The sequence below is a fragment of the Panulirus ornatus genome, chromosome 18 (assembly GCF_036320965.1).
Source record: "Panulirus ornatus isolate Po-2019 chromosome 18, ASM3632096v1, whole genome shotgun sequence".
Taxonomy (NCBI): Eukaryota; Metazoa; Arthropoda; class Malacostraca; order Decapoda; family Palinuridae; genus Panulirus; species Panulirus ornatus.
Window position 1 is genome coordinate 51,443,137 of NC_092241.1, and position 24,225 is coordinate 51,467,361.

General features: G+C 39.4%; 1 protein-coding gene across 6 annotated transcripts in view; it reads left to right on the top strand.

Moving 5' to 3' along the window:
- LOC139755079 (uncharacterized) overlaps positions 1 to 24,225 on the top strand; it is a 192,512-nt gene that overhangs the window by 130,752 nt on the left and 37,535 nt on the right. For 3 of the 6 annotated variants that reach the window (XR_011714028.1, XM_071673164.1, XM_071673162.1), the window contains exons 6-9: positions 4,320 to 5,524; positions 10,578 to 10,856; positions 12,821 to 13,000; positions 18,270 to 18,445. Coding sequence is in view for 3 of the 6 variants with exons in the window: in XM_071673164.1 (XP_071529265.1) it covers positions 4,320 to 5,524; positions 10,578 to 10,856; positions 12,821 to 13,000; positions 18,270 to 18,445 (1,840 nt within the window). In the remaining 3 variants the exon portion in view is untranslated. Of the gene's footprint in view, positions 1 to 4,319; positions 5,525 to 10,577; positions 10,857 to 12,820; positions 13,001 to 18,269; positions 18,446 to 24,225 lie in introns of those variants that run through there. The other 3 variants (XR_011714029.1, XM_071673163.1, XM_071673165.1) reach the window with 2 other exon arrangements.

A 24,225-nucleotide genomic window follows, 5' to 3' on the forward strand; every position in this document is an offset into this window, starting at 1 on the left:
GCAGAAGAGTAATTTAAGATTTTTGACATGGCTGTGTTGTCTTGAACCAAGTCACTATTTTCTGTACCAGTTGACTGGTTAATGATTGTCTTGCTTCTAACTGTAAAACTCCTTTTTTGTTTCTTGTGCTATTTTTAGCAATATACTCTTAGGGACATTTACTTTGTTGCATGACTAAACTGTCTCTACACAACTTAGCTTACTCTATTGTATTGTTAATTGGTCTCTTGAGTTTCTTATGAGGCACATTCATATTTCACTTGCACCTTATTGGCTTCATTTGAGAGATAGACTGTCTACTATGCATTGGTATGAATGTTCCCTTTACTGATTTAAAAGTTATGCTGAAGCTCTTCCATGGAATGTTCTTGTCATTTTCAATGACCATATCTCAAGTTTTCCTGTAAAGAGCAACGTGAAGATAATTAAAATTTGTTTTAAGTAGGGTGTTTTGTTGTGACTGTTATGTCAACCATCATTGCATGCGGTGATGAATGCAATCTCAAAAGTAGCAAACTTTTCTCCAGCTTCAACATTAATAATGAGATCCTCATTTGTAAACTCCCCATCGTGCATTTTTTCCACATGCTCAAATCGCCTCAAAGTTTTAAGTTTCACCCACTCACCAACTTCACAATTAATTTCCTTTGCATTCCTTGCCATACAAAATTTCTCTTATTCCAGCTCCTTTCTATCTTCATTCCATTTAGTCATACCACATGTTCCTCTGAAATAGTTCATTTCCACTGCCAGGAATCTTGAGGTCTTGTGACTCATTCTACACATATGTTGCACCTCCATTATTTTACCTTTATTTGCAATTCCCTTCAGGTGTCTATGCTTACACACATCATAAAACAGACTTACAATATTCTGCAACTCCTCTCACTCTCAGCAAATAACACAGTATCATCTGCAAACAGGATTGTCACTAGCCACCATACTTCACTACCACAGTCCTTCTCTGCACACCCTTTCTCTAGTTTCACTTTTACCTCTTTTATCACTCCATCTAAATGTATGTTAAAAAGCCAAAGTGACGTCAATCTAATTATATGTTAAAAAGCCAAAGTGACATCACTCAACCCAGCTTCACACTCACATCTATACCAATAAACCTAGAGAAAGACAGGATGTGTGAAAAAGTGTGAGATATAATGTACTAAATGTATTTTGACCAGATTTTCATCATGTTAGTAAGATTTTTAACTTTGTCACTGTGGTCAGAGGTTCTCTTCCATTTAACTGCTGGTTCTGGTGTTGGATATTATTCTGCTGGATGCTTCAGTATCATATTAACAAACACAGACATAGTAAGTTGGAAGACAATGACAGTAGTGGGAATGCCCAAATCACATAAGTAGCATAGAACCACACTACATAGTTCACTGCAAGACTGACCTACTGGCTGGAACTTGGTGTGCTCCACCCAGGACCCACACTTGCTCTGCCCGTCAACCCTCACTGAAGTTTTAGCCTCCATTCTACTGCACACACCTACATAATAGCAAACACTGACCACGTAAGAAGTACAGGTTGCAGTAGGTTTCTTGCATGGTAGTGAAATCACGTATAGTGATCCCAAATAAAGCGATGGATGGAAATAGCGAAATCGCTCATTGTAATCCTGCATAAAGCAAGGGATGGGTTACAGGTTACCATAAAAGTTCTAGTGCAGATGACTGTTAGTTGTATGAACCGTGTTCACCTTACTGGTATTGTAAGGGGTTACTTCCTCTTGTGAAGAAGTGTTAATTGGATGTTGATTATATAAAGTTCAAGGACATATTTACTGTAACATAAAGGAGTGCTGTTAATTAAGTGAATGTATTAGCATGAGATGCCTGCACGTGAACTTACTTACGGATCAGCTTTATCGTTACATGTAAAGTGTGCTTTTACATTTTGCAAGCATGTACAGCTTCATCTGCCCATACGAATTCATCATGATAAAGCATGAAGTAGTGGATGTTGTGCTTTGGTTTTAGTTCCATTATAAGGCAAGTAGAGATTGGATGCATGAAAGTGAGGCCATTGTTTGTCATCATAATGGTACCTCACCAAGACAGGAAAGGCAATTAGGTATATACACATTTATGTAGTGCCCCAAGAGTCCCTTCTATCTTTGAGACTCCAGCAGCAATTAGGAAGCTGGCCACATTCACCGGTTGAAGCCATAGCTTGTAAAGTGTAGTGGTATTGAATGGGCATTTATGAGGAGAGAGTGCATGGCAGTTAAGAAGTAAGCACTCAGCATCTTTTTTGGGTAATTGTATCATGGGTATGAAGGGTCTTGGAATATGTTGAAACTGTTTTTAGCATTTTTGGGATGGGTGATGTCCAGAGCATGAACAAGAAGATCGTGACACGTTTATCTGGTGAGTATGGTTTCATATGGGTTTGTGTCTGGTGCGTTGGTGTGTGACCGAGTTGCAAAGGTATGTTGTGAATTAAGACTACTGTGGAAACACATTCTGTTATGGGTGAGCCATTGTTCTATTTGTGTGATATAATTCTGCATGTTTATCATTATGCAGTTTCAGGGTGTTGTAATTGTGTGATTGTCTACATATGAAAGGACCTTCATATTGTGGTTTGCTTAAGGTATTAGGAGGTTTTGAAGGAGGAGATTGAATAGAGTTGGACAAAGAACTTCTCCTCGGGGAACTGCAGTGAGGTGTTTAACTCTTTTATTGTTTGTGACACTGTCTGGGTCACCTACTGCTTGTTATCGTTATGGAGAGTACTGTTAAAAATATTTTGTGTGAGGGTGTGTTGATAGGCACTTTCAAATGCTTTGTTAATGTCACTTGCCTTGAGTCTTGTGGTGGACAAGAGACTGGATGGTTGAAGCTGCCTAGGATATGTTCTGTGAGGTCAGTATGTAATATGGTGGTAAAGTGTTTGGGTCTGATGCCAAGTTGTATTGATGTGAGTGAGAAGTTTTGTTTGATTTTCACGGAATTTGGTACTTGTTTACCAGTCAATCTGTATCTCTGATGCCCATTACCTCTGGGAACTCCCATCAATGGGTGGCCATGGCAAAAGAGTCTGCACTTGTTCCTGTCCTTATATACCTCCCTTGCATATACCATTTCATGCATTCTTCCACTTTTTCTCTCCCTCCAAGATTCCTCCACCCTATTTTCCTATGTCACAGGTGGTCTTCCTCTTAAACCCAACTTTTTAATTGTACTATCATACACTCTCCTTGTAAATTGTCGGTCTTGCATTCTTTTCACATGCCCACACCACCTCAAAGTATTACGTTTCACCTATTGTACCACTCAACAGTTCATTCCCCTTGCATTCCCTGCCATACTGCATCTCTCATAATCCCCTCATTTCTTTCTTCTTTCCATTTAGTCGCACCAAACGCTTGTCTCAAATAGCTCATTTCCACTTGTTTACATTGACTTACATTATTGAGGTAGTACAAGGAACAGATTTAGAAATGGCCTCATCCTCTCATCCATTTTGTTGCTGTTGTATGTTATGCACCAAAAGCAAACGCTCCTTCAGACTTTTTTGTAATTACCTATATAAACTGTATGGGGAAGGAGTTTTAAACTCTTGGGGCCTGATCTCTTCAGTATTCTCTTATCATACAACTTCTTAAAGTTGTGTATGCTGTCTGTTTACATAAATTTTCTCAGCCATTCTGTTCCATTCATCCACCATTCGTATTATAAAAGCAGCTTTTTACATCTTTGACTTTGTTTTTAGCTTAATTTCTTGTTATATCATCTGGTTACTCTTTCCCTACAACTCTCGAAGACATGTTCACTGTCCACATCATTGATCTCTATTAAAAGCTTAAAAGTTTTGATGGTCATCCCTGTCTTCCGTCTTCCAGTTTTTTCTACCCAGATCTCGGTAAAAAAGATATGGCGAATTTTCATAAGGAAACGATTCATTGATGCCTTTACTTTCAGTCAAGGGTAATGGCCAACTTCAAAACTTTCATTAAGGATGATAATAGATCTTTGTGTGTTTTAAGGCCCTTCACAGTTTATTCATTTTATCACTCTCTTCTCAATTTAAGACTTTATTTTCAGGTTAGTTTACTAAGAAGTTTTGGAAAATGTATCTGTACCCCTAACCCACTCATGCATGAACTTGCTATAAATCATTTTTGCGTATTTAGTTTGAACTGGATTTTAAATCCAGAAATGTTAGTTGGTGTTTAGAAGCAGCTTCATTCCAGTTGTTATTACATCCCAACAAAAGTAAATAGACTTTGTCTGTTGAGAATTAACTATATATTTCTGATAGCTGTGTTTCAGGAATAAGTATTAAAATGTGCATTTGTGTTTCAGATGGCTCGTCGCAGAAAGGCAGAAGCTGTAGCTGAGGTAGAGAATGATGCTGCTTCACAAAGTTCTCACAGGAATAAGAAATTAAGTGAAGTTTCAAATGAGGAAAACAGCAACGATAGTCTTCAAGACATGGAAGAGGAAAACAGTTCACGCAGGTTCCCACAGAGAAGTTCTCGGGGTAAAACAGAGAGGGACAGTAGTAATGGAGAGGTGCAGGAGGAAGAAAATGATAATTCTATTAATCTCAGAAGTTCTCGAGGCAAAAGCAGCGAGAAAGATAAAGTTATTGAAACTGACATCAGTAGGCCAAGAACACGAAGAATGTCTCGGGGTCAGAGCACTGATAAAGAAGAGGAAGGAGAAATCAATAGGCCAAGAACACGAAGAATGTCTCGGGGTCAGAGCATTGATAAAGAAGAGGAAGGAGAAATAAGCGCTCATAAGGGACAAAATCAGCAGAGGGTTTCAAGGGACAGAAGTGTTGAAAAGGAAGGTAGTTGCACCCCTGTAAGGAGGTCCCTGAGGTCATCCCGAGGTCGTAGTACAGAACCTGAAGATTCTGCGGAAGAAACTGAAGATCAGAATGCTGCTGCAGGAGTCCAGAAACTTGAAAGCATTGAAGAATTAAATGAAAGTAAGACTGAAACCCCAAAAAAGGTTGTGGGTACTGAGAAGGAACAAGAGGATGACGAAGATGAGAAAATTGAAAAGGGCAAGCCAGTCAAGGATGTCTCTAATAAGAAAGAAAAAGAGAAATCCTCTGAAAATCCTCCCCAGTCTTCAAAGGACAGTGCGGTGAGGAAAGAGAAAGAAGAGCAGTTGAAGAAGAAAGCAGAGGAGTCTTTCAGAAGGCAAAAGGATGGGTCTCCCAAAAGGCAAAGAAAAGAATCTCCTGCTAGAGCTAAGGCAGACAGACATGAAGAAAACTCGTCTCTGAAAGAAAGACACACTAGTAAGAAGTCTGGCCACAAAGATGCTGATGAGAGCAGTAGGAAGGAGGATAATATGAAGAGAAGGTTAAGTAGTAAAATTGATGAAGATACAACAGAGAAAGAAGATGAAGATCACCAGAATACTGAATTAAAGGAGGAAAAGAGAGAGACCTCTCGTCCAAAGCTCCAGCGAAATGAAGTTAAGATGATCGAAGAAAAACCCAAGATGGGGGAGAAGAAGGCGAGGAAGGACCGACAGCGTTCCAGCAGCCTGTTAGTAATTTCAATTTTCAGCTACCAATTGTTTGTAGTGCAGGATTTGAGAAGTTTTGGCAGGTGAATTTGAACACTGAAAAATGTGTGTGGAATGAATGTGTTTTAGAAAAAGGAATAGTTTGTAAGTAGAAACAATTGATAGCAAGGGTTTCTGAGGTTAAGGTGATGTGGAAGCAGTTTGAGATTACATTTATGGAAGAGTGTGAAGGAGAAAAGAGTGGAAAGGGATGCAGAATTTACATGGAAGTAGTGAGGAATGGAGGACAGAGTGTGTAGAATATATTGTGTGTCAGGAGAAGAGTTGAATTGCTGGTATTTATGTATGAATAAAAGATAAACAAAATAGGATCAAGCAAGATAGATTAATGGATTTTGAAGGTGAATGAAAGGCAAGTAGCAAAAAGAGTTTGTAAGAGATTGAATTAGTGTTCATAACCCTGTCAATGCTGTGGACATCAGTCTGCAATTACATAACAGGGTACCATGGATGTCAATCTATAGACTCAATTTCCTGCAACAAGTTGAATTCTGTGTATTTTAGGCTTTGTTGGGTAGCTATAGATGGCTCTCCAAACAAAGGATGAGTTATTAATACTAAATGCAGGCAGCAGTAACTTGTTGAGTAGTCATGCACCTGATTATTCTAGGGACTTTCAAGTCTGTAGCACACACAGCCATACGGATATGTATTTTTGGCACCCATACTTAAGATTGGCCAGTCCAGTAATGTTCTCCTAAATTAGTAATGCATTAATTTTTAATTTGCAAGAGAAAAATAATGGTTTTCATAGTTGTTAATGCCTCTTAATATGTTAGATTTTTTCTTGGCATTGGTAGATAATGTTTTCTCATACAAAGGATTTTTAGACTTTCCTTAAGAAAATGAAAGTTTTTGCATATTCTTTGGGTTGTGAAAAGGATTAAGGGACAGCATAATCCTCCTGACCTTGACCTATGTAACTAAAATATGGACATTGGATGAATCAGAGGTCAGGAGTCCTGTCTGTGGAAATATGGACATTGGATGATTCAGAGGTCATGAGTCATGGCTGTGGAAATGAGATATTTGAGAGTAGCTGGTGGCATAACTAGATGTAATTAAGTAATGGGGGGGGGGGGGGGGTGTATGAGAGATTTAGTATGGCAAGGAAGAGAAAATGAATGAATTGTAGAGTGGGTTAAATGCAATACTTTTGAGATAGTTTGGGCATGAGGAAAGAATGTAAGATGGGGAGTTCACAAGGAGAGTGTATGATAGTGTGATTAAAGGAGCTGATATGAGGGGAAGACCACCTTAGGGAAATAGTGGAAGAGTATTGGAGGGAGAGAAATGGGGAAGAATGTATGGAATGATGTATGTGAGGATAGCATGTAAGGACAGGGATAAGTGGAGACTATTTTGTTGTGGCCATCCCCTTGATGGGATTCCTGGAGGGAACAGGTGTTAGAGATACACACACACACAGATAGAGCAGTGTCAAGCGATGTGGTACATAGGAGGCAGTGTGCTATTATTAGGCTGAACTAGAGAATTTTAAGCAGTTAGGTAAAACCATACTAAAGGCCCTGGGGCTTGGTTGTGGATAGAGAGTGAGTATAGATAGATGAGGTGCTTCTTCATCTGTTCCTGGTACTCCCTTGTTGCTTTGGAAATGCTGAACAAGTTATAAAGCACTTTTTGGATATAGTGAAAGAATAAGGGAGGAGGGGCTTACTAAAATTTCAGAAGTCAAGGGAACAAGAATGAGAGGGAGACTGAGGACAAGTTGAAGGGATAGAGTGAAAGACATTGAGTTATCAGGGCCTAAACATGTAGGAAGGTGTGAGGCATGCATGGGAGAGAGCAAATTGGAGTGGTGTGGTACTTAGGGGGGATGCACTGTTAGTTGGCTGAACCAAGGCATATGAAGTGTGCAGGGGAAACTACAGAAAGGTCCTTGGGTCTTTGCTTTGGAAAGGGAAGTTTTGGTTTCAGTGCATTATATGTGAGTTAGATATGATGGGAACAAATGAATTAGTGCTGTTTCTCTGTCTGTTCCTGGTGCTTCCTTTCAGATGTAGGGAAAAGGCAAACAGTAATTAAGAAAATGTGCAACGTGTGGAAAAAATGGAAATTTCTTTGTTTTTTTGCTTCCTGGAGGGAGGCTAGTTAGATAAGGCATGCACGGAAATGGTTAGAAAACTGATTAGAGGTTATTGTTTAGAGATGTACAATTGATACAGTAGGAAGATAGGTAAGAAAGGAGAGCATAGGTATATGGGAGAGGGTGTAAGAAGAGCAATAAACCTCAGAAAATTGGAAAACCAAGTATAGATGAAGAGTGAGATGGTAAAGAGTGGAGAAGTTGCTTTGGAGTGAATTTAAAAGATGTATGTGGAAGCATGGAAAATGATCATGTGCCAGATGAATGGATGAAAGCAGTTACTGATTCACTGTATAAAGGATTGAGGAATGAAAGTAATTGTAAGAGTTATAGAGCAAGTGTTTTGGGAGGAGCTGAGTGCACCAGCAGTTTTGACGGGAGAAATCGACTTATAGTTAAAGGTGTTTGGACTGCAATATCAGGTGGTGTGGCAGTTGAGGATATAAGTGGGGATGGGAGGAAATAGCGCACTCATTTTAAATGAAAATGTGAAGTTATGCACAAAAAAAGGATTAGTGAGTAGGAGTACCTGTTTTGAGAAGGACATGCATAATTACACATGGTGAAGTGGAGTTAATGGTAAGCAAGCATTATTGGATTATGCATTCATTGATAAGCTTGCTAAAGAGAAACATTGGATGTTAGTGAAAGGAGCACCAGCTGGGATGTCTCATCACTTCCTGGTGGAGTTAAGGATATAAGTTTCAAGAGGGTTTAGGTAAACAGGAAAAGATATTGGGGGGAATAGGGTGGTGAAAGTGACTAAGATCGGAAGCGAGGCTTATTTGAAGAGGTAATGGAAAAGATTGGATGAAAAAATGGTAAAGGTGAGAAATGATGAAATTAGAGCAATAGGCAAAGAATGGCAGGTAACTTAGAGAAGCAGTGCTTACATGTGTGGCATGCATAAATTGGGATTTGGACATGAGAAAGTGTAGTGAGTAGTGTGATGATAAAGTTCTGTTTATGAAATTGAAAAGAGAGTTGAGGCTAAGATCAAATGTGAAAATGTATGGAAGAGGATGGATGTGTTGGAAATGAAATGTTTTAGTACTGTATGTTGTTTGATAAGGGGTGATCAAGTAACAAAACAAATGATAAGGAAAGAGAGAGGAGTGGCAGTAAGAGAGTATGGTTGGGAGAGCTGAGGAGGATTTACTGAACTTTTATTATCATAATGAGAGGATCACTGTAGGCTGGCTGTATATAAGTTTTATTGGTGAAAAACTTGAGGTTGTGAACAAGTCTTGTTTGGAAATGGAGTTTGCTAAGTAATAGTAGTGGAAAAGCCAAAGCAGAGATGGATGGCTTGCAAGGAAGACTGAAATGTCTGGTAAATGGAAAGAAATTGACATGAGAGAGTACTTGTCCTAGCACTGATGTGTGGATGTGAAACCCCAGTTCATATGTGTAGGGTTAAGTAAAAAGGAAAAAAAAGTAGAGAAGGGGTAACATTTGTCACATAGCTTGAATTAGGATAGTTTAATTACAGAAAGAATCATTGAAGAAGCTAACTGATGAAATTCACTTGAGATCGTATGACCTTGTAGAATGTACAGCAGATAAGATAGTTAAGGAGATATGTAGTGGTGTAGTTGAGAGTGCAAGAAAAAGAGTTTGTCTGTGTAAGTTTTGGGTGTACAGATGAAAAAACTGATGAGGTCAAGGGACAATTTTGTTGAACACACTGAAGGTACTGGAGGAATGCTTTTTGATAGGATGCTGTTTAACAGTCCAAAGTTTTAAGCTGGAATTGGTCTCGCTTGATGAATCATCGTAGTGTACGCTAGGGTAGAAAATCAAGAAGTGTTTATAGTAACACGAGTTCATTTCCCATTTTAACCTTGGTATTGGGTTAATGATATGTAAGGGTGAACTGAGAGCCTAGGGTAAATGACATGTAAATGGTGAACAGAGAGCCTGTAAGTACCTGATCCAGAGAGTGCAAATGATAATAAAGATGATAGCTTGATAAATATTTTGTCCATTATCACATACTTATTCAGACAGGAATGTATTACTGTGGTCTGTAATTGATCCCAGGTGCCCATTAATATCACTTAATTGATATTTAGTGGCATCCCACCCTTTGCTTTTTGTACCAGGGTTGACATGCTGTCAATGGACTGAACCAAGGCATGTGAAATGTCTGGGATGAACCATGGAAAGGTCAGTGGGGCCTGGATATGCATAGGGAGCTGTGGTTTTGGTGCATTACACATTACAGCTAGAGACTGAGTGTGAACAGATGTGGGCTTTTTTGTCTGTTTTCCTGGCGCTACTTTGCTGAAGTGGGGGGTAGTGATGCTATTTCCTGTGTGGGAGGGTAGTGACAGGAATGGATGAAGGTAAGCTAGTATGAATATGTGTGTATATATGTCTCTGTATGTGTATGTATATGTTGATATGTATGTGTATGTATATTTGCATGTATGTATTTATATGTGTATATGAGTGGATAGGCCATTCTTTGTTTCCTGGCACTACCTCACCTCGCTGAAGTGAGGGGTAGCGATGCTATTTCCTGTGTGGCAAGGTGGTGACAGGAATGGATGAAGGCAAGCTAGAATGAATAGGTACGTGTGTATATATGTCTATATGTATATGTTGATACGTATGTATTTATATGTGTATGAGTGGATAGGCCATTCTTTGTCTGTTTCCTGGCACTACCTCACTGACACGGGAAACGGCGATTAAGTATAAAGTATATTTGTTTTCATACATATTTGCCATTTCTCGTGTTTGCGAGGTAGGGTTAAGAACAAAGGAGTGAGCCTTTGAGGGAGTATCCTCACTTGGGCCCTTTCTTTCTTTCTCTTTTTTTTTTTTTGTGAAAATGAAAAAAAAATGCTTTTTGCAATTGGTGGCAGAATTGAGAAAAATTCATTTTGACATTCTTCCAGATCATCGAATGACTCAAGGTCATCGTCTCCTAGAAAACCAAAACAGGATGCATCCCGATCTAGTAGCAGAAGAGAGACTATCAGTGATGAAGAGAGACATGAGAAAAGAAAGAGCATAGATAGGAGACGTGACTCAAGGGGACACAAAGACCTGGGTGATGATGTAAAGAGGTTAAGTTCTCGTCCACGATTACACAGGAATGAAGTGAAAATGTCAGAGGGTATTTCTGATAAAAGTGAAAGAAAGAGCAGGAAGAACAGGTCTCCATCTGCAAGCAGGTGTGTTTTTGAATATATTAATGATATTGCACCATTTCAATATAAATGACAGCTGAAGAGTTATGTGCAAATGAGGCTGGTATTTGTGTGTTCCAGATGCTACCTTATAAGGCAATAGAAGCAGTTGTGTATATTTTTACACGATTGCTTGCCATTTTGTGTATGGCTTGGTAGTGCTAGGAACAATTGAAGATTAGCTTGGTGCTCATGTCTGCTCTGTAGCTTTAATGTACAATGCCCTGAAACTAAAGCCCCATAAATCTTTCTTTGGTTTCTCCTGGCCACCTCATATACCCTGGTTCAGCCCACTAAGAGCACATTGCTCCCTTTATACTACATTGCTCCAGTTTGCTCTGCCTCTTACATACCTCTCATCCTCCTGCATGTTCAGGCCTCGATCACTTGAAGCATCTTTCACTCCATCCTACTGCCTCCTCTTAGGTTCCCCCTTCTTTTTCCTACATCCTCTGACATGTATATTCTCGGAGTTAGTGTCTCCTGTCTTATCCCTTCTGTAGGACCAAACTGTTGTAACCCATTCTCTTTAACTATGTCATACATGCTCTCCCAGCTACCATATTTTTCTCTTGCCCTGTCATATCATATTTGGTTAGCCCATCACACATCGCATATTCTCAAACTTTTAGTATCCAACACATCCACTTTTCACCATACTCTTTTTGATGTAGGGCCTGTGTCTTGCATGCAAACGACACTGTCAAAACTACTATGCCATCAAACTTATCCGTTGTTGCCCTAACAGACAATGACCTCATTCTTCACACTCCTCAGTGCACCCAGAACTTTACCATCCTTACCCATTCTATGGCGTACTTCTGATTCCATGGTTTCATTCACTGCCATATCCACACCCAAGTGTCTGAAATACTGTTTCTTCCTCCAGGGTCGCTCTTTTTAAACTTGCATTCAACCCAAACTCTCTTTTTGAACCTTAAGTTTTGTTCATGTTAACTTTCAGCTTTTCCATTCACACACTTCCAAACTCAGAAACCAACTTCTGCAGTTTGTCACTCAAATCTGCCAATAGAGCTGTATCATCATCAAACGGCAACTGGCTTACCCCTATTACTATAGCCACCACCACCACCACCACCACCACCACTTTTAACAGACTGCAGAGATGCCCCTTTCTCTAAAACCTTTGCATTCACATTTCTCACCACCCCATCCATAAACATGTTGAACGGCTCTGCTTTACCAAATACCTCCATTCATCACATACTCCCTATTTATGTTTACTTTTACCTTTTGCCATTCTTTATTTAGAAAGGCATATTTATGAATCAAAAGAGAGAGGGGTGGATCCAAGGGAAGATGGGTCTTTGGCAGTGGTGTATGATATCAGCATTGCAGTTTAATTTGTTTAGAAATGTCTTGCAGGGGTTGTAGAGCTCAGGAGGTGTTATGTATTATCACTGATGACTAGGTGCTGGTGGCAGATTGAAGTGACACAACAGAATTTGGTCTCAGAGTTTTGGTGAGTCTGCGAAAGAAAAAAGATGACAGTATATGTGATTAAAAGTGGGATTATTAGTGGAGAGAGTGAGAGGTTACTTGAATGGAGAAAACGTGGGTTAAGTGAAATGTTTTGATATATAGGAGTGGACATTATTGCAAATGGAACCATGAGAATTGTAGTGATTCCTAGAGTGAATGAAGGTTGCACAGGTCCTGGGGACATTACGGAATGTATGGATAGAGAGGTCACTATCTGGGAGGAATGAAGATGTGTATGTTTGAAGGTATAGTAGTCCTGATAGTGTTGTATGGATATGGCAAGGCTTTACTGTACCTTGTTCTTGATGAATGGACTCTAAATTATGTTGATTTATGGGTATTTGTGAGGCGCTTTCATTGTTTGGGTTTGTGCATTTAAGCAAAAATAAGTTATGTAGTTGAATTAAGAGAAGACTTAATTGATTATCTAACCATTCTTTTTGTAGTAGGTCATCCAGCGATTCATCAAGACCTCCATCACCCAAGAAACATAAGAAGAAGCGCTCATCATCATCCTCAAGTTCTTCAAGTAGCTCCTCAAGATCACGGTCAAGATCAAAGCACATGAGGAAAAAGTTTGGTTCTGCAAAGAAGTCGGAATCTGACCGCAAGAAATCATCAAAAAGGTAAGCACCTCATTCTCCAGAGCATGCTAGATTTTAAGGTGAGAATGCTGAAGAGTGTATAAGACAAACCTGTAGCTGTTCTTAGTAGTAGGAGATATTTATATTCTCACTGTCAGTCATGGTAGATTACATGTTTGGCATTAGAAATGATGTTTTTTAAGAAGTAAAAAATTAGTGCAGTTCTTTTGTCAGCTATAGTTTTATAAGGTGATTATTAGACCTTCATGGGAGAATTGCTTTGGAGTGAAAAATTATATTGTATTTTCTTCAGATGATTTTTCCGCTTGGGATACCTATGTACTATAAATGGTTTGCCAAATTTTCTTGAACATCTGTATTGTTTAGGATTAGTGTTTGATATTTTCATTTTTTCTTTCAGTTCACTGGTAGCTGTAACTTAAGCATATTTTTTTTCCACGTGTGAATATATGTTGAGGCTAATTTTTGTCATATCTATTTTACAATTGACTGCAAACATATTATTACTGTCATTAGTACTTTAACCAAACCATTAAACTGTCCCGAGGGGTTTTTGTATCACCTATATAGCACAGCAAACAGTTAGGAATTTTTGAGTCCGTCTATCATCCACTGTATGGATATATGCTTTGAGCTGCAACTTGGATCTTTATTTCAAAAGTCTAATTCATATAGTTAAAAGATTTTATGCAGTTATTTCCCAGCTTCAGAAGAGTTAGTTGGCATGAGAACTGTAACTTTCATATGTATTTTGCCAAAATAATGCCCTTTATAAAAAGATTTACCCTGGGACATAGTGCAGCTCATAACTTGAATATTTCTCCTCTGGCCATAGAGTTTAATATTTTTTTATTTTATGAACACTATTCCCATTCATATTATATTCCCAGTATCCATGCTGCAGTGCAGGTAAAACAAGTATGTCATGGAACACATTTCCAGTCATTAGTTTATAATATTTCTATCAGCTGTTGTAAAGTAAGGCATCTGCAAATTTGTTCCCATGCACATGAGGTGAATCAGGTGCATACATGGACCCTCTGTGTTAATTAGGTTTGCAGAATTGGTATGCCTAACCCTAACTTAGTAGACCAGCTTCAGATGCAAATATGCACTTAACCCCATATAAACTTGAAGGAAAAAAGAATACTTGCTCGGCTTTCTCACTTAACAAGATAGTGTCAAGAACAAACAACTAAGCTCTAGTTGGAAAATATTCTTTTGGCTTCTTGTTCTATTCTTATTTGTAGAAGTGTAATAGAGGGAAGGATTTCCACACTCCAGCTCTAACCCTTCTTAGTCACCTTCTGCAACATGCTGGGGATATCTGGGTATTTTATTTTTCTTAGTTTTTTTTTCATACTATTCGCCATTTCCCGCATTTGCGAGGTAGCGTTAAGAACAGAGGACTGAGCCTTTGAGGGAATATCCTCACTTGGCCCCCTTCTCTGTTCCTTCTTTTGGAAAATTAAAAACGAGAGGGGAGGATTTCCAGTATAAAATGTTAAACTTGTTGAGCATTAACACACAACCGGTTTGAATTTGCTGTTTCTGAAATTTGTGGAGAGTTTAGGTGTACTTGTCATTATGCCCACAATCGTACAGTCTATTCTCATCTTACAAAACACTTTACCGCTTTTAACTCACACAACTCATTCTTCATATCTCTAGATTTTTCTGATCAGCTTTATGTGCTGGCCCTTCCTTATGGCAAAATGGTAGGAGCAATATAGATAGTAGCAGTTGGTGGGAACATTGAGGCAGGAGCATAAGCTAGTAGTTGGTATTACATAGATGGTAGGCAGCCAACGACTAGGTAGGTATATTACCAGTACTATCCGCCTGGGTATTGGGAGGGTCATTGATGGCTGTGTAGTGAGCCAGCACATTGGTGGTTGTCAAGTTGCACTTCTCTGACCCAGGTAGCTGTCTTCTTTCTGCGTCACCCACAAGAGAATTACTGGCATTCTGTCCAGAAGCATACAGTCTCTCCTGGTCATGCACAACACTTCACAACACTTAACTCACACAGCTCATTCTTCGTAAGTTTTGATTTTCCTGTGGTGAGCACTATGCATTAGCTTGCCTTTTGGCAAAATGGTAGGAGTAAATAGATAGAAGTAGAAGTTAGGAACGTTTTGGAAGGAGCATTAGGTAGAACTAGTAGGTTGGAGCATTATGCAAAAGTAGTCAGTAGGAACATTAGGTAGGAGCCTCTGCAAACACTGCATTAGTTTCCCCTCTACCTGTGGCCTTTTAATGGTAAGGCACTCAAGGGTAAGAAGTGGTTCTAGAGTTTATTGGTTATGGAGACTATTGCCATAGCCACCCTTGTGGGAGTTCCTTTTGGAATAGACATGTGTCAGAGTTATAGATAGGTATGTGATTAGGAACAGTCAGTAGGAACATAAGGTCGGAGCCTTTGCAAACACTGCACAAGAGTTGTCCTTCGCCATTGGCCCGTTAAGGGAGAGGCAATAAAGATAAAGAAGTGGCATGAGTTCACCATTAATGGTGAGTTTATTGCTGTGGCCACCCCCTTGTGGGAGTTCCAGTTGAGAAGAGGCAGAGATATTGGTAGATAGTAATGTTACATGTTTGTATTTGACTGGTCAGTCAGTCATACCAGAAGTAGTCATATGATAAATGTATTGGTTTCTAGATTTGATTCATTAGGCAACAGGTTACACTGAATCAAAAGTTTTTTAGTATAGGGATGATATGAATGAGACTATTTGTTTCTCTTGACGTTCTGAATTCATTTCCAGAATAAAAGGGTAGGAAGTCGTAGCTGAGTAAGTACATATATTTATATATCTGATGCCTGTTCCCATGAGGTAGCCATGGCAAAAGTCTCCATAACTTGTGAACTCCAGTCTCGCTTCTTATCCTTTAGAACTTCACCGTGAATGCTACCTTTGCAGAGGGCCACTCTGGCATAGTGCTTGCAGAGGCTCCTACCTAATATTCCTACCAACTTCTACCTAATGTTTCTATCAAGAGTTCCTGCTGAACATTCCAGCCTCCTACTACGTAATGCCCTCGCCTAATGTTTCTACTTATTGCTTCTAACTATTGCTCCTACCCATCTCTTTGTAAACCTCAGATGCCTGATCCCTCCAGGAACTCCTATCAATGGGGTGCACATGGCATAGAATCTCCACTTATCCCTGATCTTGCATGCTTCCCTTGCGTACACCATTCCAAGTATTCTTCCCCCTTTCTGTCCGTTCAGTACTCTTCCTTGCCTATTTCCCCATATCACTGGTGGTCTTTCTCTGAAACTAACCCTTTTCATCATACTATAATACACTTGTAAACTCTGTCTTGCATTTTTTTCCGCTTGCTGAAACTACCTCAAAGTATTGCATTTCACCCACTCTCTCTGCCATACCAAATCTCTCTTTTTCTTCATTTCATCTTATCATGCCACATGCTGCTCTCAGATATCTCATTTCCACAGCCTGCATTCTTGTCCTCCATGAATCATTCCTTGTCCATGTTTCAGCTGCATAGGTCAGGGTTGGGAGGACTATGCCGTTCCTTAATTTTATAACTTCCTTCCTCACACCTCTATTCTTTGTTATTCTGGTAAGGGATCCATGACTCCTCTCCCCTGTGCTACTCGCTCTCTTATCTCTCCTTTCATATCACCGACCTTTCCCATTATAGCTCCTAAATGCGTTGATTTCTTTCGCCTTCTCCAGTCTTTCTTCCCCCCTATCTGTAACAAAGTGTAGTTAACTTGTTTCACTATAGGGTTTTCTAAGATCTATACCTCCGATCCATATCCCTTCAAACACTTTCTTTTTCTTGCATTTACCTTCAGTCTAGCCACCATACCTCAATACCACACTCCATCTCTGCACCTCCTTTCCCTAGTTTTGCTCCTACCATTTTATTAAAAGGCAGGGCTAGCACATAGTGCTCATTGCAGGAATATCTAGAGTTACATGGAAAACGTTTTGTAAGTTAAGTGTTGTACATTGTTATGCTTGAAAAGGAGAGATTTTATGTTTGTGGACTGAACGCCAGCAGTCCATGTGTGAGTGAGGTAGTAAAGAAAGACAGCTACCCGTGTCAGGTAAGTGTGTTAGAAATAGAATGGAAGGGTATTAGAGGGAGAGAAATGGGGAAGAATGTGTTTAATGGCATATGCAAGGGAGGCATGTTAGGGTAGGAATAAGTGGAGAGACTTTTGGCCTGGCCACCCTCTTGATGGGATTTCCCGGAGGGAATAGGCATCAAATTGATAGTTAGAAAGTGTGCAAAGATCTTTCTAAGCCCATATTTTTACAGCAAAGGAACTGATTTCATGGGAACAACTAAAACCATTGGGGCTGTACCTTTATTGAGTATATTTATTGAGCACAGACAGGAAAGGTATATCACTATACATGCTTGGAAAATCCTTAAAGGCTTGCTTGCCAACCTATGCTGTACATGATTCCTGTTTGGTATGAAAGGCATGGAAGAGTGAAGAAAGACCTTATTACTACATATGAAATTATAAAACAGGTTAGTCATAGTTCCTCAAGAGAAGTAGGAATAGAGCAACCAGAGCACATTACATGAAATTAAACAAGAAACTTGGCAGAAAAGATCTAAAGAAATACATTTAAGGAATTGCATTGTTATAGAGAATGGGGGCCTCATGAGTGTAAAACTCCCTCCCTGTAAAGTGTAATTAGATAATTCATCTCTGCCAAGAGATCAAATGGTTTGATTGACATGAGAGAAAATACCTTGGAACATCTGGTGCTCAAGATGTTTCAGTACATATCTTATAGTCATCAGAATGGGGGCCTCATGAGTGTAAAACTCCCTCCCTGTAAAGTATAATTAGATAATTCATCTCTCCCAAGAGGTCAAATGGTTTGATTAACATGAGAGAAAATACCTTGGAACATCTGGTGCTCAAGATGTTTCAGTACATATCCTATAGTCATCAGAAGCACTATGGTATCCATAAAGGAAAAATTACCTAAAGGCCTAAGATTATAAAGTGGTGGTTTTGTGGCTCTTGGTATGTTATCTAGCAGCTTGCAGCAATTCAGCCCAAGCTCTCTGGGTAGATGATCTATAAAGACTATGCCAGGTACATGATGTATTACTGAATCATGGTTTTGCACATTAGGAATGTGGTCTGGGGAAGTTTCAAAGGTGTTTCCTTGAAATTAGAAATCCCGGGGGCTGATCATGTGTCTGTTGCAATATTGTCAATTTCATTGATTAGTTTGGTTGTTTTTCTAAGTAGGTCTTTGACGATTGATAATAATTCCTTTTGCAGATCTCCAAAAGGGAAGACACAGAAGTCTTCTTTAGGGTCAGGCAGCCCAGGACGAGATAAATTGCGATTGGACAGCAAAGGAGACAGCATTGGTCTAGAAAAACAACAGGAAGAAGAGGAGAGCAAGGAGTCCAAGGCCACCATCGATTATTCTTCCTTCAAGTCTGTTAGGAAAGGTACAGAACACTTGAGTATAGTTATCATAACGATATGCTGCCACCATCGATTATTCTTCCTTGAATTCAAGTATGTTAGGAAAGGTACAAAACACTCAAGTATAGTAATCATTACAATATGCTGCTGATCTGTTTATCAACCATCTACAGATGAACTTCGCAGACTACCCCATTATTCAACCCATTAACAGCTTTGCTCCTTTTATACTAGTTCCTCCCCCTCAGTATGCCATGTTACTTAAGTTCTCTCTCAGATGAATTCCTTTCACCCATCTGAATGTTCAGGCTCCTATACATCTACAGCCCTTTTGCTCCATTGTATATCCTTCCCGCCCCTCCACTCCCTCTTGTTTTCATAGCAGATTTTCTTTTTTTTTTTTTTCAGTCTCTGATCACAAAAACCTCTCGTGCCAATACCATTTCAGTTTACCGTGATTGGTCCTCTTAGCAAGATCATGCTTATGACCACATCTCTTTCTAACTCTCTCTTTCTCCGTGCTCATATGTTAAACCTTAAAGCCTCCTGATAGGGAAGATAGTGTTGTTGTATTTGCAAGAAACCATGGAATATATCAAAAAGAAATTGGACAAAGATATATGATATCCCATCCCTGGAAGCTAGAACAATCATTCATTGTACTGCTGGGAGAAGTAAAACAAGCATGGAACAACTACAGAAATATTTAAAACTTGATGTATGGTTGAAATCAATCCCAGATGAACTGAGAATTGATAACCATGCAGTTCAGGTGGCAGCTGAAAAGAATAGTCTTGTACAGAGTGGTTTGTGCTAGCTCTGCTGTCTTGGCTATGTCATCATAGATACTTGTATGTAGGTAGGAAGTGTCTCCCTTTATCTTTTTTTTTTTTCCCCCATAATATTATCCCTTCTTGGTCGCATATTGTCCTCAGGCATTTTATTTTATATGAGATGAAATGAATGAACACAGTCAGAAGGGAGAAAATTGGAGGTATCAGAAGCCAGAAGGCTGAACAACCTACCTGAGGTTCAGGAAGTTTGGGATTACTAAGTAGTAGAAAATTTAGAGACTGTTAGTAATTGCGGGGGAAATGAGCTCCGCAACAAGATAAGGGAAAACAAGCCAGATATCGATGGAGTAGTGGTGATGATAATTCCTAAGGGGGTAAAGTGTATTCCAGGTTGTCCAGAAAAGTATATATTAGGAAGAGGGACAGACAGGACAAATAAGGGGGGAGGATTGGCTTTCTGAATAATGGAATTTAAGGAAATATTGATTGATGATTCTTCAGTCAGTACGTATTGGCAAGAATAGCCGTTGGAAAGGCTTGCATGGTGGTTAATGAAATATAAGATCCTTCATAGCATTACAGCAATCTAGGTATGTTACCTAACAAAAGCAGTGAAGGAACAATCAGTAGCAAAATGAGCTCTCCTCAGAGTTGGTTGAATTCTAATAATGGGTACCTCATTTAAAAAGAAATAAATGAGTTTAGATTCTCAAGGAAAAAAGTCATGTAAAAAAAAAAAAAGTCCCTAGAGATTATACAGGAAAATATCCTGTGTCTTGACAAATATAATAGTTGGGTTGATGTATTGATTTGCTGCTAGACTTCTGTTTGAAATAGAATGAAGTGGAAAATATTAAGTACTATATTCCAGTTGGAAAAATGACCATGTAGTACTTGCGTTTGAATTTATTGTTAATAAGGACATAAAAAGGGGATCAGTGAGGAAACTGGACTCAAGACAGAGTTATAATCATTGTAACTACACCGAACTGAACAATAGATTTGAGAAATGGAGTTTCCCAGTCAGAACAGTACCAATGTTATGAAAGGGTTTGTGAAATGTATAATGGTGTTAAAATATGGGAAATATCATCTGCAAATAGAAAGGAAAGGGCAGAAAAGAGAGATCTGAATCAGTAGTTGTTAAGAATTAGAAGTGCACAGGGTTGGCATTTGAAAGGTGTAAGAGAAAGGAATAAGTAACAACACATAACTAAGTAGAAGCCAAGAAGGTACGTGAAGATTTTTGGGGACAAGGCAGGGGATAACATAAAACTTGTTCATAGGTTCTTTAGGAGTAAATTCAGTTAGATTGGAGCTGATAAGGCTAATTGATTCAGAGGAAACTGTTAAAGATTGATGAAAACATATATATAGAGATGATTGGTGTGTATGAAAGAGCTCACAAAATAGAACTCGGTTGAGTCAACACACACCTATAAGATTGGATGGGGAAGAAGTCGTGGAAAGTATTGAAACTGCCAAAAATGGTGTGCTGTCTCTCATATATTTACTTATGTAAACTTTAGCACAATACACATTTGATATAACTAGGCACAATACAGTGGAGTTGCAATAATTCATGAAATTCAGTTTTGGATTTACAAATTCACGTCTACCTCAATTTTACATTTTTTAAAGATTTTGCCATCAAATTTCATAATCACATTCAAGCAGTGGCAGCTGCAGCGTGTGAATTTCTAGGTCAGCGCACTTGATGGTAAAAGAGAGCTGTGGTAATAAGAGTATACACATTTGAGATATTTTAAAAGGAATGTGCTGACTTGCTTTGGACATGTGGACAGAATGAATGAAGAGAGGTTGACAAAGAGGATATACATGTCAGAAGTGGAAGGGGCAAGGAGAAGGTAGAGACCAAAATGGAGACGGAAAGATGGAATGAAAGAGATTTTGTTCTGCTGACCTGAACATGCAGGAGATCATGATGAAAGGCATACACAAGATAGAGGAATGGAGTGATGTGTATAGGAGGCAGTGTGCTGTCAGTGGACTGAACCAGGGCTTATGAAGCTTGTGTATTAAATGAAGTGTGGTAAGGTGGCTGGAGTCGATGGTGTTGCAGTTGAATTTCATGTTGGTTGGTTAGCACTTTTATTTTATGAGTGGATCATGTTGAGGTGGCTGAGGACTGGGGGAATGCATGCATAGTACCACTGTATGAAGGCAAATGGGACAAAGGATAGTGTTTGAACAACAGAGTATAAGTTTGCTGAGTGTACCATTTTACGTTTTATGGAGAAGTGGCGATTGAAAGGGTGAAGGCATGCATCAGATTAGAGAGGAACAATGTGGTTTCTGGAGTGATAGAAATTGTGTGGGTCAGGTGTGTGCTTGAAAGATGTGTGCAAGAAACAGAAAGATTGGTCTGTTTTTTTTTTTTGTCGCTGTCTCCCGCGTTTGCGAGGTAGCGCAAGGAAACAGACGAAAGAAATGGCCCAACCCACCCCCATACACATGTATATACATACGTCCACACACGCAAATATACATACCTACACAGCTTTCCATGGTTTACCCCAGACGCTTCTGTTTTTTACATGAAGGAAAAACAGAAGGATTTGAATGACGTGTGGATCAGGGGAGAGAATATGATCGGATTGATAGGCCTTACAGGTCTTACAGATGTATGGTGTAGCAGGAAAGCTACTAGTATTGAGGTGTTTTTATGGAGTGTCAGGCATCATTGTAAGTAGATAAAGAGGAGAGTGAGTGGTTCCAAGTGATGGTTGATCTGGGGCAGGAGTGATTAATATCACCATGGCTGTTTAATTTGTTGATGTGTGGGGTGGTGAAGAAGGAGAATGATGGGCCTTGGCAGAGAGGGGTGAGTATGCAATCTTTAGGGGATGAGGATGCCTAGGAAGTGTTGTTTTTTGTTTATTGATGACACAGTACTGATGACAGTTCTGAGTGGAAAAACTCCAGAATTTGGTGTCTTGAGCTTGTGTGAGTGTGTGTATGGAGGATGTTGAGATTGAATGTGAATAAAAGCAAGGCTATTAGTTTCAGTAAAGCAGAGGAACAGATTTATTGGAGTGTGAATCTGAATGGAGAAAATTTGTAAGTGAAGTGTCTTAGATACTTGGGAATGGATATGGCACCAGATGGGACTATAGAAGTTGAAACGAGTCTGCTGTAGTTTGAATACTCACTATTGTTCCCTTTTACCTTTATGCTTTTCCACTATACATGAATTCCACCATTCCTCAGGCACCTCACCATGATCCATACAAACATTGAAAACTAATTAACCAATCTACAACATAGTCAACCTCTTTTTTTAATGATTAAGCTTCAGTACCATCTGCTCCAGCCACCTTACTGAATTTGTACAAAGCTTTTACTGCCTTGTCTTTCCATGATTCTTTCACTTTATGTACCTCTCCTACCAAAAATTCTTATATCTGCCACCCTTTCATCAAACATTCATTAATCCTTCAAAATACTCTCCATCCCCCTCCTCACCTCATCATTGTGTGTTACTGCTTCCCAGTTTGCCCGTCTTTGATGTTCGTATTGGATATATTGACTAAAGTTAAATCATCTTATTATCCTGGAAGTTTACTGATGCTGGATCACCTGAACTTTTGTGTGCCCTCTTTTTTTAACCCCGTCTCCTTCCTCTTGACCTCTAGCTTCATATCTTGCATTTCTCTTGATCATTTGATTTTACCTCTAAGTTCTAACCATAAACCTCTCTTTTCTTTCACTAGTAATCTTGTCACCCACCATTCAATACCTTTTCTCACCTACCCACCACCCACCTTCTGTATGCCTCACACTTCTCTTGCACCTTCCAGCACTATTTTCTTAAGTACCTCCCATTCCTCACCTACTCCTCTAGCTTCATTTACTCTCACCTTTTGCCATTCTGCACTGTCTCTTGGTATTTCTTCAAAAGTATCTTTTCTAAGCTCACTTGCTTCACATCTCTCTTCTCATCCATATTATTTCCTCTTTTCTGAAAACCTCTACAAATCTTCACCCTTGCTTCCACCAGATAATGCTCAGACATCCCACAAGTTGACCCTTAGAGGACAGTTGCATCCAAGAGTCTCTCTGTCACGCCTGTCTATTAGTATTTTATCCAGAAATGCTAACTTGTCATCTTTCCTGCTCACACACTTGTGTGTGTGTCCCACATGCTTGTGTTTGTCCCTCTTTTTAAACCAGCTGTTTGCAGTCGCCAGCCTTTTTCAGCACTCAATTCACGAGTTACTCACTCACTCAGCTGAATACCCCGACCCCAGTTATACCTTTAACTGCCACATTACTCTCTGCATTTAAATCGCCCATCACTAAGACCCTGTCTCTTGCATCCAAACTGGTTACACGCAAACTCATCAGCTCCAAAAACGTGTTTGGTTCTCATGATCTTTCTTCCCATGGTCAGGTGCATAAGTACTGATAATCACTCATCTCTCACAGTCCATATTCAGTTTTACCCACATCAGTATGGAGCTAAATTGCCTCATTCTTTTTCACATTTCTGTGATACTACCTATTTATTTATTTGTTTATTTTGCTTTGTCACTGACTCCCGCGTTAGCGAGGTAGCACAAGGAAACAAACGAAAGAATGGCCCAACCCACCCACATACACAAGTGTATACATACACGTCCACACACGCAAATATACATACCTGTACATCTCAACGTATACATATATATACATTTTTATTTATTTTGCTTTGTCACTGTCTCCCGCATTAGCGAGGTAGCGCAAGGAAACACACGAAAGAATGGCCCAACGCACCCACATACACATGTATATACATACACGTCCACACCCACACATATACATTCTTATACACCTCAATGTATACATATGTATATCCACACAGATATATACATATATACCCATGTACACAATTCATACAGTCTGCCTTTATTCATTCCCATCGCCACCCCACCACACATGGAATAACAACACCCTCCCCCCTCATGTGTGCGGGGTAGTGCTAGGAAAAGACAACAAAGGCCCCAATC